Source organism: Heterocephalus glaber, unplaced genomic scaffold, assembly GCF_053883595.1.
Source record: "Heterocephalus glaber isolate CG9 unplaced genomic scaffold, H.glaber_assembly_v1.0 deba00000470, whole genome shotgun sequence".
Classification (NCBI taxonomy): domain Eukaryota; kingdom Metazoa; phylum Chordata; class Mammalia; order Rodentia; family Bathyergidae; genus Heterocephalus; species Heterocephalus glaber.
The window spans coordinates 2,781,666-2,795,332 of record NW_028258145.1 but is presented as its reverse complement, the minus strand read 5'-3'; the positions used below and the strand labels follow the sequence as shown (position 1 = coordinate 2,795,332).

Below are 13,667 nucleotides of genomic sequence, written 5' to 3'. Positions count from 1 at the left end.
CCCAACCTCCCTGTACACATCCAGTGACTGCTACAAGGCTCAGCTCTTGGCCTCCCCGCAGTTCTTCCTGATTGGCTTTCCAGACATTGCCCAGCTTTTTTGAAAGCTGAGCTTTGGCAGAAGTTGGGATGAGGAAGCCCAGGGCCAGGAATAGTGAGGTCTCTGGGATGAGTGACAGGGCAGGGTGGTAGGTACGGGGGGGGGGGGGGGGGGGGGGCTTCACAGCAAGAACCAAAGACCCAGCTCCTTATGGCACAGGGAGCAGATCTTCAGGGTCTTCCCTGTGCCTGGAGATGTGAATGGAGATAGGTATCTTCCTAAATTCCAATTCCCTGGGTTGGATTTGGTGATCTAGAAGTCCAGCCTTTGGGCACCACTCTGCAAATCAGATAAAGGAACTAACTACTTAATGAACACAAAGGAACTATTAAGACATGCGATCACCCTCAGGTGCATGGGCCCCTTCCTGAGTGCCAGGTCAGCAATCTTTCTGATGGGCTAATATTAGTGCATTTACGAGGCCATAGCCTCCTGGGAGAGTGTGAGTGTCTCTGCACCTCTTCTCCTGTGCCAAGTAGTTTTCCCGGGAAGCAGGGGCTGGTGGGGAGGCTGCCAGTGGAGGCAGGCCCAGCCCTGGGAGCCCTGGGGCTGGGGGCTGAGCTGGCAGATGAACTGTGAAATGCACCCGTTGGTCCGCTTCCATGTTGGAAATGACTGATTGGGTCTGGAAGCTGAGGGGCCACAGTGTCTTTGCAGAGCACCCAAAAATCAAAGCCTGTGCTACCTGGGGGCAGGAGGGGCTGAGGCAGCCGAGACCTCCCTTCTCACCAGGTGGGTGGAGCAAAGACAACAGGGTGGAGAGGATGCAACAGGGCTGGGGAGTTCTGTGCCCCGGGCTGCAGCCTGCACACTGCCTAGCTGGGCGTGCCAGGAGCAGGTGAGTGGGCCCACTCCGCCTTGGCCCGCTGACTCATTAGGCCTGAGCACGTTTCATCTTCAAAGACGCTGGGCTACTCAGCAGCCAAAGGAGCAGTGGTGTCACTGTCATGTTTTACAGGGAGTGGAGGTCTGGCTGGGGCTGAGCCTTTCATCCCCAGAGCTCAAAGTCTTTGCTTTTTTTTTTTTGCCCCTTGAGGACCCTGGGGAGACTGAGGCCAGAGTCAGCTCAGCCTGAGATGACCTAGCATGAAGAAAATGGCTATTTTCCCAGCCCTGGGGGCTGCCATGTGGAGCCGCCTGCCCATCCCCTGTCATCACTCCCTCCTGTCTGGGAGATTTCCTGCCCCAAACTGCAGGTCACAGGCCTCCTCCAGCCCTGCAAATAAACACTCCCTGGGTCTTCTGTCTGGGCTCAGTCTCTCCACCTCTCTCTCTGCCTCAGGTGCTGGCCTAGCCTCCTCCCTCCCTCTAGGAAGAGGTCCAAGGCACCCAGTGGCTTTGCCTGTATCCCTTATTGGACCACAAGCACAGCTGGACCATGGGCACAGCTGTGTCCCTCAGCTTTGTGTTCTGCTCTTGCCGATGGATGGATGGGTAGATGAATGGGTAAATGGATGAGTGAATTGTCCTCCCTCCTCTCTGCTTTCTGTACCCCATTCTGGCCATCTGTCTTCTTGCCCCCATTCTGGAAACCACCCTCCCTCTGCAGCTCCCTGGTCTCATAAGCCCCTTATGTCATTAAGCCCACAAGAGTGTTGGGCACAGGCTCCTGTGGAGCCCCGGACTTCGGAAGTTACCTGTGTGGCAAGGGAACCAATCACAGGGCATTGTTGGTAATTATAAGTTAGGAGGTGTCTGCCTGGGAAAGCTAACTACCCAGTCCTTGAACAAAAGAGGCAATGGGGCTGGCTCAGCTCCGTGTAGGGGCGGGAAGCAGGCAGCAGAGCTGCAGAGGAAGTGGGGGCAGGCGGGTTCCTGACCAGGCAGGGTCCTGTCCTGGCTGGGTCAGAGTCACCTAGCAAAGCACTGCAGAGCTTGTGTGGAAGATAAGAGCTTCCAGTAACTTCTGCTTCCCAGGAAGCTGATTAAAGCACTTGTAGCATTTTGAAGTGCTGAGCCAGCTGGTTGCATGCACTGGCATGCACTGGAGTCCCAGCTACCGGGAGGCTGAGGCTGGAGTTGGAGGCCAGCTCAAAAAGAGAGAAGGAAGAAAAGAAGGGAGGGAGGGCAAGCGGATGCCCTTGGTGGTTGATGATGGCCCTGGGCTTGCCTGGCTAGAGCTGGGGTCACACAGAGAGATGAACATCTGGGAAGGAGGAAGCTTAGCATCTGGTGCCACTCAGTGAGAGCCAGGTGGGAGGGGACTCTGCAGAGAGGAGCCTGGTGCACTGAGGCCTGCCATCCCCCCAGCTTCCCTTGGGCCTGGGCACCTTCTGCAAAAGACAGTGCCTTCCCCCCCTGTGTTTGACACTTTCCTCTTGGCCTCAGGCACACAACAGTTGCATAATTTGACTCCAGAAACTTATTTTTTTGGCAGTACTGGGCATTGAACCTGGAGCCTTGTACTGCACTATGCCCCAAGCCTTTTAATTAATTAATTTGTTTGTTTGTTTTGAGACAGAGTCTCTCTATGTACTCCAGGCTGACCTTGAACTCACTAGCCCAGGCCAGCCTTGAACTTGCAGTGATCCTTCTGCCTTGCCTCTTGATTAAATAGGATTACAAACACGTACCACTGTGCCTGGCTAACTTGAGTCATTTCACCTCCATGTCCCCTGGGCACCAGCTCAGCCCCTTCAGCCCAGAATGAATGTTTCCTAGGTGCCTCGCTTCCTTTTACCTGACAGTGTAAACTGTGTGTGGCTGTATTTGGTCCCATCCATCTCATATTGTGTTTCTGTTTGTCACACTTACCTGTTGGTTTTTGCTTTTTCCTGGTACCTGTGTGTGTGTACACATATACACGTATATTCTGTGCTTGTGCACGTATATACATGCACCAACATTTTGTATATACCTACTTTTTTGTGTGTGGTGCTGGGGGTCGAAGTCAGGGCTTTGAGCACGCTGAGCACACACTTCAGTGCTGAGGTACACCTCCACCCTGTGCTGTATTGGTGGGAATTTTTGTTCCCCATTTTGTTCCTTGATGATGTTCCCCATGGATGGCAGGTGGGCTCTATGGAGGGCTGTCCATCTGTGACCATCAGCCAAGCCCGGCCTAGACACAGGTAGTTTTAGGGCTCCCTCTGAGTACACCCCTTGTAAGGTCCTCGGTCTGTGCCTGAGGTCTAGAAATACCCATTTATGGGGCAGGGCGTTTGTGAGAGGTGATTTTATGGGGTGCTCACTCCTGAGCACAGGCGGCTCGCAGAATCTGTGGGGCCCATGAGCGTGAGCAGCTTTGTGGAGGGCACAGCCGCATGTGTTTGTGAATGCCTGCTGCGCATCTTCCAGTAAACCTTGTAGTGTGCACTGTGTGTTGAGAGTTGGCAAACAAGTTTTGCTGCTTTTCCTCAAGCTGACTGGACTGCAGGCTGCAGCTGTCTGTCCTGTGGCTGCCAGGTGACTCTGCCAAGAGCCGCCCTCACAGGAGGCTATGGCAGGGACAGGCAGCCGGTCCGAGGGTGCTCCCAACCTGGCAAGGGGATGTGTGTCTCCTCTCGAGTGGCCAGATCACCAGCCCCTCACCCTGTGTCTCCGGCAAGACAAGAGCAGCCTGGAGCTCCCTCGTCCCCCGGAAATGCCTGTCCTTTTCCTCCTGACCCTCACTTGGCACCATGGGGACAGCTCTGCCCCAACCAGGCTGGGGACCTGGGTCAGGTTGAGGTTAGGAGCCCTGGGAGGAAACTGCCTGGTTTGGGGAACAGAAAATAGACATTCAGGACCCCTGAGTTCCTGGCCAGGTGGTCTGTGGTCATTTCTGTCTTACTTCCTCCAAGATCTGAGTGTGGACATCTCAGACACAAACCTCAAAAGCAAACATCCAGCTCTACTGGGGCCCCGGAACCAGGCTTCTCTGCACATGTGAGAGGAGGGACGGGGTGATGGGGTTAATTGAAGGCAGGCTGGGGCCTTCGGTGGCTTTTGCTCAGGCGCCCAGGTCTCTGCCTCACTCCAGCCAGGCTCAGCCTACCAGGGCCCCCTTGAGGTCTCTCTGCCCAGATCACTCATCAGCTTCTTTTTATTGGGGGTGGGTTGAGATAAGGTCTTACTGTGTAGCCCAGGCTGGCCTTGGACTCACAGGGGTCCTCCTGCCTCAGCCTCCTGAATATTGGGATAGGGGCTACCTGCCTCCTGCCACTCTGGAGAAGCACAGTTGTCCTGCAACATGAAGGGCAAGAAGCAGCAAAATCTTGGGGAAACCAGGGAGGGAGGAAAGGAGAAAGTGTTGGCTTTGGAGGAAGCCACTGCTCTGAAACCCTGGGGTTCAGCTGCTCCCTCACGCAGCCCTGTGCCTGCCTGTGCACCTGCACTCAGAGTCCTCTGCTCTCTGGGCCCCTAAAGGAGCTGGATCTTCTGGTCCTGATCCCCTGGACTTGGGGTCTCTAGTCCTGCTGGCCCTCCTTGTCCCCACTGCCAGAGGAAGCCAGAGAGGGAGGGTGCCAGGTGGGCACACACGCAGACAAGAATGGGCCACATATGAGGGGACCTCCAGCAGCACCTAGGCAGGTGGGACTAAAGGGCTCTCTGTCCTGCTTTTGTCCCTGCCCCTCTCACTTTTCCACCACAGGCTCCCGGTTCCCACCCTGCTCTTGGTACCAAGAGCTGCTCAGGATCCACAGTATCAAGGTCAGGACAATTTAAAACAGAATTCCAAGATGAGTGTAGCGATGCATGTCTGTCATCTCAGCACTCTGGGCGGCTGAGGCAGGAGGATCACAAGTTTGAGCCCAGCCCAGCCCAGGCAATTTAGCAACTTAGTGAAACCTGTCTCAAAAAATAAAAAAGGCTGGAGAAGTGGCTCAGTGTGAAGGCCCTGGGTTCAGTCCTCAGTATCACCAAAAAAGAAAGAGAGAGAGGGAGAGAATCCTACTGGGAGAGGACTTGGGGTCTCGGACGGCTCTGGGCAGTGCAAGGCAGGTGAATTATGAGGAAGTTGGGGGTAGACACACCCTGGCCTCCTGAGGGCAGCCTGGGAAGAGTCCTCCCACCCCTGCACCCAGCTGGGGTCCTGGGAGCAGCTCAGCAGAGCTTATTCCCAGCAGATGACAGGCAATTCCTGTTCCTGTCCAGATGCTATCAGCCTGTCCCCTGTCACCCTCCAGGGGCCTCATCCCTGCTCCATGTTTAGGCCCCAGCTACTCTATGCCCCCGCCCCCCAAGCTGCTTTCCCTTAGAGAACTGTGTGTCCCACCTGGCAGGCCCTGCCTGTGATGTCTGCCCTCTGCTTTTAGGGAGCCCAGGCTGGGAAGAGGTGTCGCATCCTGTACCTTATTTCCTAGTTGCTAGTCATGTGTCCTCGTCATTTCCCTTCTTGCTAGGACACAAGACTGATGACCTGTCTGTGGCAGTCACATCCAGAGTCAGCTGTCCTTTGGGAACAGGACTTTGGATGCAGCCCTGCCTTGCTGCTCTGGTGCCTGCCAAGGCCAAGGTCAGAGAGTGAGACCTCGGAATAATGGGGGCCACTTGGGCAAGGGAAGTAGGTGGTGCCGTTTCCTCCTGGGAATGGGAAAGGAAGGGCAGCTCAGCAGTTGATGGTGCAAGTGCCTTGCTCTAGGACAGATGTGCCCAGGGCTGTGTGAGCTGTTTGAACTTGAGTTCTTGGGTCTCGCCAGCCAGATGAGTCTCTCTCCAGGTTGTGGCTCCTGGCCTGGGGCCTACACGTAGCCTGACCAGGGTTACTCATGCTAATGATCAGTGTTGCTGCTTGCCTGACCTAGACTTGCCTTGAGGCACAGGCTCAGCTCTGTCCTGCCCACATGCCCTGGCTTGGAAGTGCAGAGGTTTGCCCTATGGAGGGGACATCCATAGTGTCCGTTCCTGTGCACACACACATACACGGGTGCATGAACACACACATCCACATGTGCACAGGGAGCCCGGCTGGCTGGAGGGTGGCTGCCCACACAACTACTCCTGGACAGACCTCCCTGCCTGGACATGGAGTCCTGCTTGTTGGGGGCCTCTCCAAGCCTCAGCTGCCACTGCCGAGGAAAAGTGAGGGTCCCCAGCCTCTCTCTGCATGCTGAGCTAGGTCAGGATGCTCTGAAGCAGCACCATAGGTTTACAGTTAATAAGAGAGGAACGTAATGCTAGGCACGGTGATGTTCACCTGTAATCCCAGCTGCTAGGGAAGCTGAGGCAGGATGATCTCAAGCTGAGCAATTTGGCAAGATCCTGTCTCAAAATTAATTTTTTGTTTTGTTTTGTTTTTTGAGTCAGGGTCTCCTTATGTAGTCCAGGCTGGCCTTGAACTCATTATGTGGCCCAGGTTGGCCTCAGACTCTCAGCAATCCCTCAGCCTCAGCCTCCCAAGTGCTATGATAACAGGAGTGTGGGTCTCCCTCAGTTCTTCCCCCACCCCAGCACTGCCCTACAGCCTGGCTAGACCTGCTTCCACATGCAGGGCCCTCTTGTTCCTTGCAAGAGCTGCCATGCTGCCAGGTGAGGTCGTGCACACCTGTCATTCCAGTACTTGGGAGGCTGAGGCAGGAGGATTGCTTCGAGTTTGGGGCCAGCCTGGGCTACATAGACCCTGTCTCAGAAAACAGCAACAAAACCTGCCATGTGGCCTGCCTGGCAGTCTCCAGGGAGTGGAGGGCTGGGTGTGAAGGCTGCACCCCTGGTTGGATCTGAGGTGGGAGAAAGTACCCTGTACTCACCTGAGCCAGCAGCTTCCTGGGAGCCTCCTGCTATGCACTTCTGTGGTGTCAGTGACCCGGCCAGCTCCTTTGGCATTAGCTGTAGGGGATTTCCTGGAGGGTGCAGTTCCCGGGAAACACAGCCCCACACACCCCATTTTTCTTTCCGTCTCATGACAAAAGCCCTGCCGGGAGAGCAGATCCCAATTGACCTGGGAAACTCGGCTGGGCTTCCTGGAGTCGGAACTTACAGGCCGTGCCAGGCCTGTCCTCACTGTCCTCCCCTGGGGCCAGCTGCAAAGCTCTGGAGCCAGGAAGGGGCACTCAGAGCTGCTGAGGAGAGCCTGCCACCATCCCTGGGGAGAAACCAGGCCCTGATGGCCACCTTGTCCTGCCAGGTCCAGGCACATCCAGCTCCTCACCAGCTTCGCACCCGGCTCTCTGCATCATTGAGAGGTTTCCTGGTCCTGTTTCCTATCTTTCCCAGCCTGAGTCCCCAGCAGGTGGGAGGACCTGGAGGGGCTTCCCCTGGGCTGGCAGAAGGGCCATCTTGTTTCCCCAGCAGTAGGGGAAGTGGGCAGAATGGGCAGGTAGGCAGGGGGGAACCCACAGTGTCACTCATACCAGCCATGTCCTGTCTGCCCCTTCTTGCTTCTTGAAAGGGAAGATGGCTGAGTGTGGTGGAGCATGCCTGTGATCCCAGCACTTGGGAGGCTGAGGCAAGAGGATCACTGAGAGTTCCAGGCCAGCCTAGGCTATGTAGTGAGTTTAATGAATTCAAGACCAGCCTGAACTACATAGTGAGATCCTATCTCAAAACTAAAAAAAATAAAAAAGAGGGCAGGGGATTTAGCTCAGTGTTGCCATGCCTGTCTGGAAAGCACAAGGTCGAGTTCCATCCTGGTACAAAAAATAAAGAAATAAAATTAAAATTAAAATTAAAAAGAAGAAGAAAAATGCCAGGTATGGTGGTGCATCCCTGTAACCTGCACTTAGGAGGCTGAGGCAGGAGGATTGCTCTAGTGCGAGGCCACCCTGAGCTAATAGCATGACTATGTCTCAAAAAAAAAAAAAAGAGGAAAGAAGAAAAAAAAGAAAGGGAAGATGAAAGCTAGTGTTGCTGGGGTGCCAGCCAGGACTGGAGCAGGCTTGTTGAATTCAAGAATTGGTCACTGTGACTGAGCGGGAAGTTGGCTTGGAGCTGGCTGTTTACTCGGTGTCCCATGCAGTGGACCCCTTGTTAGCCCACCATGCCTGCCCTACTCCCTGGCTTGCCTCCTATCTCCTGCAGTGACATTTCATTTGATTTTTTATTTGTATTTATTTATTTATGAGACAGGCTCTTGCTGTGTAACCCAGCTGGCCTCAAACTCAAGGCAGTCTCTCTGCCTCAGCTTCCTGAGTGCTGGCATTACAGGCTGGCGTGTGCACCACACCTGGCTTCCCAGTGGCGTTACAGAGGAGGGAGACTCAGGTTCTGCCTTCCCTGGGACCCAGAGGCCCTGCTTCCTGTGATGGTTTCTTCTCTGACTGCACAGGGAGCCTGGCCTCCTCCTGCCTCAGTGAGGGCCTCCAGCGTGAGAGGAGCGGGAAAGGGGCATCCTGTGTCATCACGGAAGCTGTGTGTTTCGGTTGCATTGCTGGGACCGGAACCCAGGGCCCTTCGAATACTAGGGAAGTGCTCTGCCCCCAAGCTGCATTCCTAACCACAAACAGGAATTTTGTTTTGTTTTGTAGTTCAGGAAGTCACTCTGTAGCCCAGGCTGGCCTCCAAACCGTGGCAATCCTCTAGTCTCAGCCTCCAGAGTGCTAAGATCACAGGTTTGCATCACCCTGCTCAGTTTTGTTTTTCAAAAGCACTGCTGAGGACCCCAACTTTGGCCATGACTTCTGGCAACCAGTAGAACCTTCCCCTCCTGGTTTAGGTTGTCTGACCTCCAGGGCCCCTCCTGAGGCCCAATGCCAGGGACGCCCCAGGTTGGGGGGCGGCACCAACTCCAGGACCTGAGGGGTTTGTTTCTTTCCTTTGGAAAACGTCTCTTTATAAAATGCTGTTTACAGGGCTTTTCTCTTGGACCTGCCACCACCCCCCAACACGCTCAGAATGGTTTTCTGGGATTTTCCCTGCAGATTCAATTATAGGAATCAGTATAGGAATGAAGTTGTGAAACTGGAGCTGAGACATTGGCTTTTTTCTTCCCTGTAAATCCCCACTGTGCGGTAACTTCCCCGGGGAAGATCATCCCCTCCCCCTCCCCGAGTCCCCCGGGGCACCCTGGGCTCCCTAGGCCCTCGCCACGCCCCCTCCTGGGAAGATAAGCTCCGCCCATTGAACTCCTGTGTGCCCAGGACTCGGGAGGAAAGGTCTAATGCCGCCATGCCCCACGGCTCTGGGCACTTGGGGTTTTCTCTGACCCTCAGCAGCAGCTTGCTCAGTGCCAAGAGGGCCTCAGCTCCGTCAGGGTGTGTCCCGTCCCTTGTTCCCACCCCACCCAGCTGGGTTCAGTTAGGGGTCACAGCAGCCTCTTGTTAAATGTCCTTGAACCTGCAGCTTCCACTGTATTCTGATGCCAGGAGCACACCACAAAGAGTAGAGAAGGGAAAAGGTCGGCCTGAGCCAGGGTGCAGCTCACACGCTCACTCATGCCTGGTAGGTCCCATCTGGTCCCCTGACACGCCCTGCCTCTTTGTTTGCTTGTTTGAGACGGTCTTGCTGGTGGCCCTGGCTGGTCTCAAACCCATGGTGATCCTCCTGCCTCAGCCTCCCAGTGCTAGGATACAGGCATGCACCACCTTGCTGGCTGCTTCTGTCCCTTAGGTCAGTGCTCAGGACCTGTCTGATGTTGTCATCTGCCCACCTCCGCCCCCGAAGGGCCATCTTTGCTCCATATCCCACTGCTTTTGAAGCTTATTTCAGCTGAGTCACTTACTTCCTAAGCCTCTAGCTGAACCCCTAATTGTGCCCCCCCAAAAGACCTAGAAGGACCTTTCTCCCTCTGGCCTGAGGGGAGCTAATTCGGGTGTCCATTGGCCAAGTGTTTGCCTTTCTGAAGCTGCTTCCTCCTAGTGGGGAAGCTGCATCTCAGTCAAGGGACAGCGCAGGCCCATGGCCTGCGGTACAAAAAGGGCAAGGAGAGCCGGGGGTGGTGGCACGTGCCTGGCATCCCAACACTCTGGAGACTGAGGCAGGTGGATCTCAACTCAAGTTTAAGCCCAGCCCAGGCAACTTGGTTAAACCCTGTAGCTCAAGGTTTCCTGGGAAGTAGCTCAATGGCAGTGTGCCCTGCATTCAATCCCCAATATGACAAAAAAGCAAAACAGTTAACACGTTCACAGTGCCAAGTTGGGTACCCTCAGAAGTGGCTGTCATTCTGTCCTGGAGAGGCTCCTGGGGCCGCACAGAGAGATGGCTGCTGTCCCTGGGACAGCACCCGGTCCTCCAAGGAGCGGAGTGAGGCCAGGGAACTGTGCTGGGCTGGCTCTGGGCTGGCTCTGCGCTCCAGCTCTTCACCAAGGTGGGGCCCTGTGGTCTTCCTTAAACGCCTTCAGGTCCCACTTGTTCCCGGGGCTGCTTATGGGCCATGGGCACAGGGTTGCAGCCACCCTCCTTATCTGAGGTATAAGGAGCCCAAGGGGGTATAAGGAGCTCAAGGGGGCTGGGCAGGGGAGCCCTGGGTGGGGCAGTTGTGCCTGGTGACAGTTTGGATACCAGAAGCCACCTGTCCTCAGGACGCTCCCCATGTCTCATTTCTCTGCACAGGGAGCAAACGCCGGGTAAATGAAGGGTCCCAGGAGAGCCCAAGGATGCCCTAGGGTCAGTCCCTTCTCTGATCAGATAGAATCAGCCTTTGTCCTATGTTTACTTCTCAAAGGTTCCGTAGCAAGAATGGAAGTGGAAGCCAGGTCTAGTGGTGCACACCTGTGTGTCATCCCAGCACTCTAGGAGGCTGAGGCAGGAGGATCAGAAGTTCAAGCCCAGCTTGGGCATCTTAGTGATTTAGCAAGACCCTGTCTCAGAATAAAAACATTTAAAAAGGGATGGGGATACAGCTCCAGTGCAAAGGCCCTGGGTTCAATCCCCAGTGCTGAGGGGAAAAAAAATAAGGTGGAGTTGGTGGGGAGAGTGTGAAAGTATACAAATGCTCTCATCTGCCTCTGCAGGAAGTTAGATCACTGAGGACTTGCCATGGATGGGGACCAGGGATGGGGACTCTGGCCCTTCTTCTCTTGCCTTGCTTCTGGGCTGCCCTGAGTAAGCAGGTGTCCTCTGTCACATGTCCCCTCCCACCAGCCATGATGTGCCGGGATCAGAACAGTGGGGCCAGCTCACCATGGACTGAAGCCCTGAAACTGTGAGCCCCAACACCCCTTCCTTCTGAGCTGATGGGCCTCAAGTGTCAGCCCCTCTGACACAAGCCAGGGGTTCTGCTGTCAGGCAGGGCTGCACCCTGCAAGGTCTGGAGCAAGGAGCCCACGGGGCTTGGCAGGGCTGAGTTAGGGATGAGGTCTCCATGTCTTCCCCAGGCCTGCTGCTTGTGCCACAGCCTCCTGACCCTGGCCGGTGTGGTGGTCAGCAGCCAAGACGTCACTTCGGACCACTGGGTGAGTGTCCCAAGGGGCTGGGAGGGCTACCACCTCCCCTTGTGTCCCACAGTCATTCCCAAGGGTTCCTAATCCATGTTCTCAGCAGTTGTCCCTATTACCGAGCTGTCAATCAGTCACACCCACATACTTGTTCTCCTTCCTGCCTGCCCTGGAATATGGGATGCACCTGCCCTGTACCCCCACCTTTGACCTCCGACTCTGCCTGGCCTGGCAGGGTGAGCTGCAGCTGCTGTGCATGCAGCTGGACCGCCACATCAACACCCACATCCAGGAGAGCCCCAAGGCCATGTACCGCACCCGGCTCAAGGACCTGGCCACCCAGACCTACATCCGCTGGCAGGAGCTGCTGACCTGCTGCCAGCCCAAGGTGCCCCTGCAGTCCTAGCCCCAGGCAGTGAGGAAAGTGGCTGGGCAGGGCTGGCCAGGGCCAGCGGCATGTCCAGCCCTACCTGCCAGCTGCTGCACCCCTGGCCAGGATGGGTGGCTAAGAGTGGAGGGGAATGTGTGTGGGGGATTCTTAGTCAGAATGTGTGTATTGGGATTCTTAGTCAGAACCCAGTGCCTAGGGGAGGGGTCATGGGGAATTCTGCAGGCTGGGGTCTGGCCTCCTACTCAGGAGGCGTGGTCCAGGCTGCTCTGCTGCCCTCTGATTTCTAGAGAAACATTCTCTATCTCCCATATTTTCTCAGACCCTCTCAGTAGGAACACAGCAAAAAAAATATTGTTTTTTTAGTTTTTTTGAGACAAGGTCTCACTATGTAGTTTAGCCTGGCCTTGAACTCACTGTGTAGCTCAGGCTGGCCTCAAGCTCCTGGCAGTCCTCCTGCCTCAGCCTGCCAAGTGTTGGGATTCCAGGCGAACACCACCACACCCTGAATTAGTGAATTTGAGTTGTTTTGTTTTGGAGACAGAGTCTCACTATGTAGTTCAGGCTGGCCTTGAATTTACTATGTAGCCCAGGCTGGATCCCCCTTGCCTCTGCCTCCTTAGTGTTGGGGTTACAGCTGTGTACCACCAGGCCCAGCTAAAACTTGTAAATGAGACCCATTTTTGTGTGGACCCACATAACCATCATGAGGCAGGTGGTGCAGAAGAGGAAACTAACCAGAGGCCTGGAAGTTAAATAGTGTGACCTGTCCTGCAGGCAGCTCCAGTGAATGTCACAATCAGGCCCTAGAGCCAGCCTGACCCAGGGCTCACACAGCCTCCCTCCTGGCCTCCATGACTCCTGCTTCAGTCCCCCAGGCCTGAGCCTCTAGGCCTTGATGGAGATGCTCCTCCCTCCCAACTTGAGAGCTCCTGGGTGCCCCTCCTCTGAGTCCTGTCTTGCCCTCGCCCCATAACCTCTGACTTGGGCTGACACACTGGCCACAGGGTGTGGCTTGGGGCTCAGATTTCGCAAGTCCCTGAGAAAGCTGGAGCACAACTGGGACTCCAGGGGAAGGATTCCACCAGTCTCTGCTGGGAAGCCTGCATTTGTGGGGAGAAAGCACAGGCATTCGAAGCGGCCTATGGGCAGGGATGAGGACCCTGCAGAGCCCTCCTGGCACAGGTGGCCCAGAATCTTAACAGCCTTGCTCACAGAGCACCCGGTGGGGCATGGGCCAGGCCTGGGTAGTGGGCAACCCCTGGCCCTGCCATCAAGGCCCCTTTGTGTCCCCACTATAGGCCCAGTACTTCAGCCCCTGGAAGGACATCTGAGTGGCACAGGGAGGTGGCCTGGGCACCCAACTCTAGCCAGAAGTGAACAGGCTCAGGAAACTGTAGCAGGCATCGAGGGAGGCCAGGGACACCTAGATGTGACCATCCCGAGGAAGCAAGGAAGCCAGGACCTCACTGTGCCATTACCCCACCCCTACCCAACAGGGGCTCTTGGGCCCTGCCCGCCCTTCCTGTGACTCCTCTTCCTCAAGGCCTCTGTCTCTATGGCTCTGGTTCCTGGGGCCTCCAGGGCCCTCCCAGCTGGCCACAGCTCTCCCCACCCCCTCCTCTCTCCCTGTCACAAATGTGAAGTTCCTTTGTGCAGATTAAAGTCTTATTTCAGCCTCAGTGGCCAGGAGACTTCCTGCAGTCCCTGTCCCCGGGCTTATGCCCAGCCCAGCCACCCTGGCCTGTGTCCTCACCTGGATGGTGGCGCTCTGCACCCAGGGCTCTCTGCTAACCCCAGGAACAGGGATGGGGACATTTTCTGGGACCCAGTCTGGGACCTTCCTGCCCCTGCTGAAGAGGCTACACAGCGAGATGGTGGACCTGGGTTGTAATTATGCTTGATTCAGTTTATTGTGGAGCTCTGAATTCAGCACTACAGACATAGCA

The 13,667-nt window shown here is 55.7% G+C and overlaps 1 protein-coding gene across 5 annotated transcripts in view; it reads left to right on the top strand.

Moving 5' to 3' along the window:
- Fam178b (family with sequence similarity 178 member B) overlaps window positions 1–13,400 on the top strand; it is a 77,062-nt gene extending 63,662 nt beyond the window's left edge. For 4 of the 5 annotated variants that reach the window (XM_021258036.2, XM_021258034.2, XM_021258033.2 and 1 more), the window contains 3 exons: window positions 11,271–11,348; window positions 11,566–11,718; window positions 13,020–13,400. In XM_021258036.2, coding sequence (XP_021113695.1) covers window positions 11,271–11,348; window positions 11,566–11,718; window positions 13,020–13,052 — 264 coding nt within the window. In that variant the 3' untranslated portion in view covers window positions 13,053–13,400. Of the gene's footprint in view, window positions 1–1,135; window positions 9,397–11,270; window positions 11,349–11,565; window positions 11,719–13,019 lie in introns of those variants that run through there. The other variant, XR_015448060.1, reaches the window with a different exon arrangement.
- The last annotated feature ends 267 nt before the right edge of the window (window positions 13,401–13,667 follow it).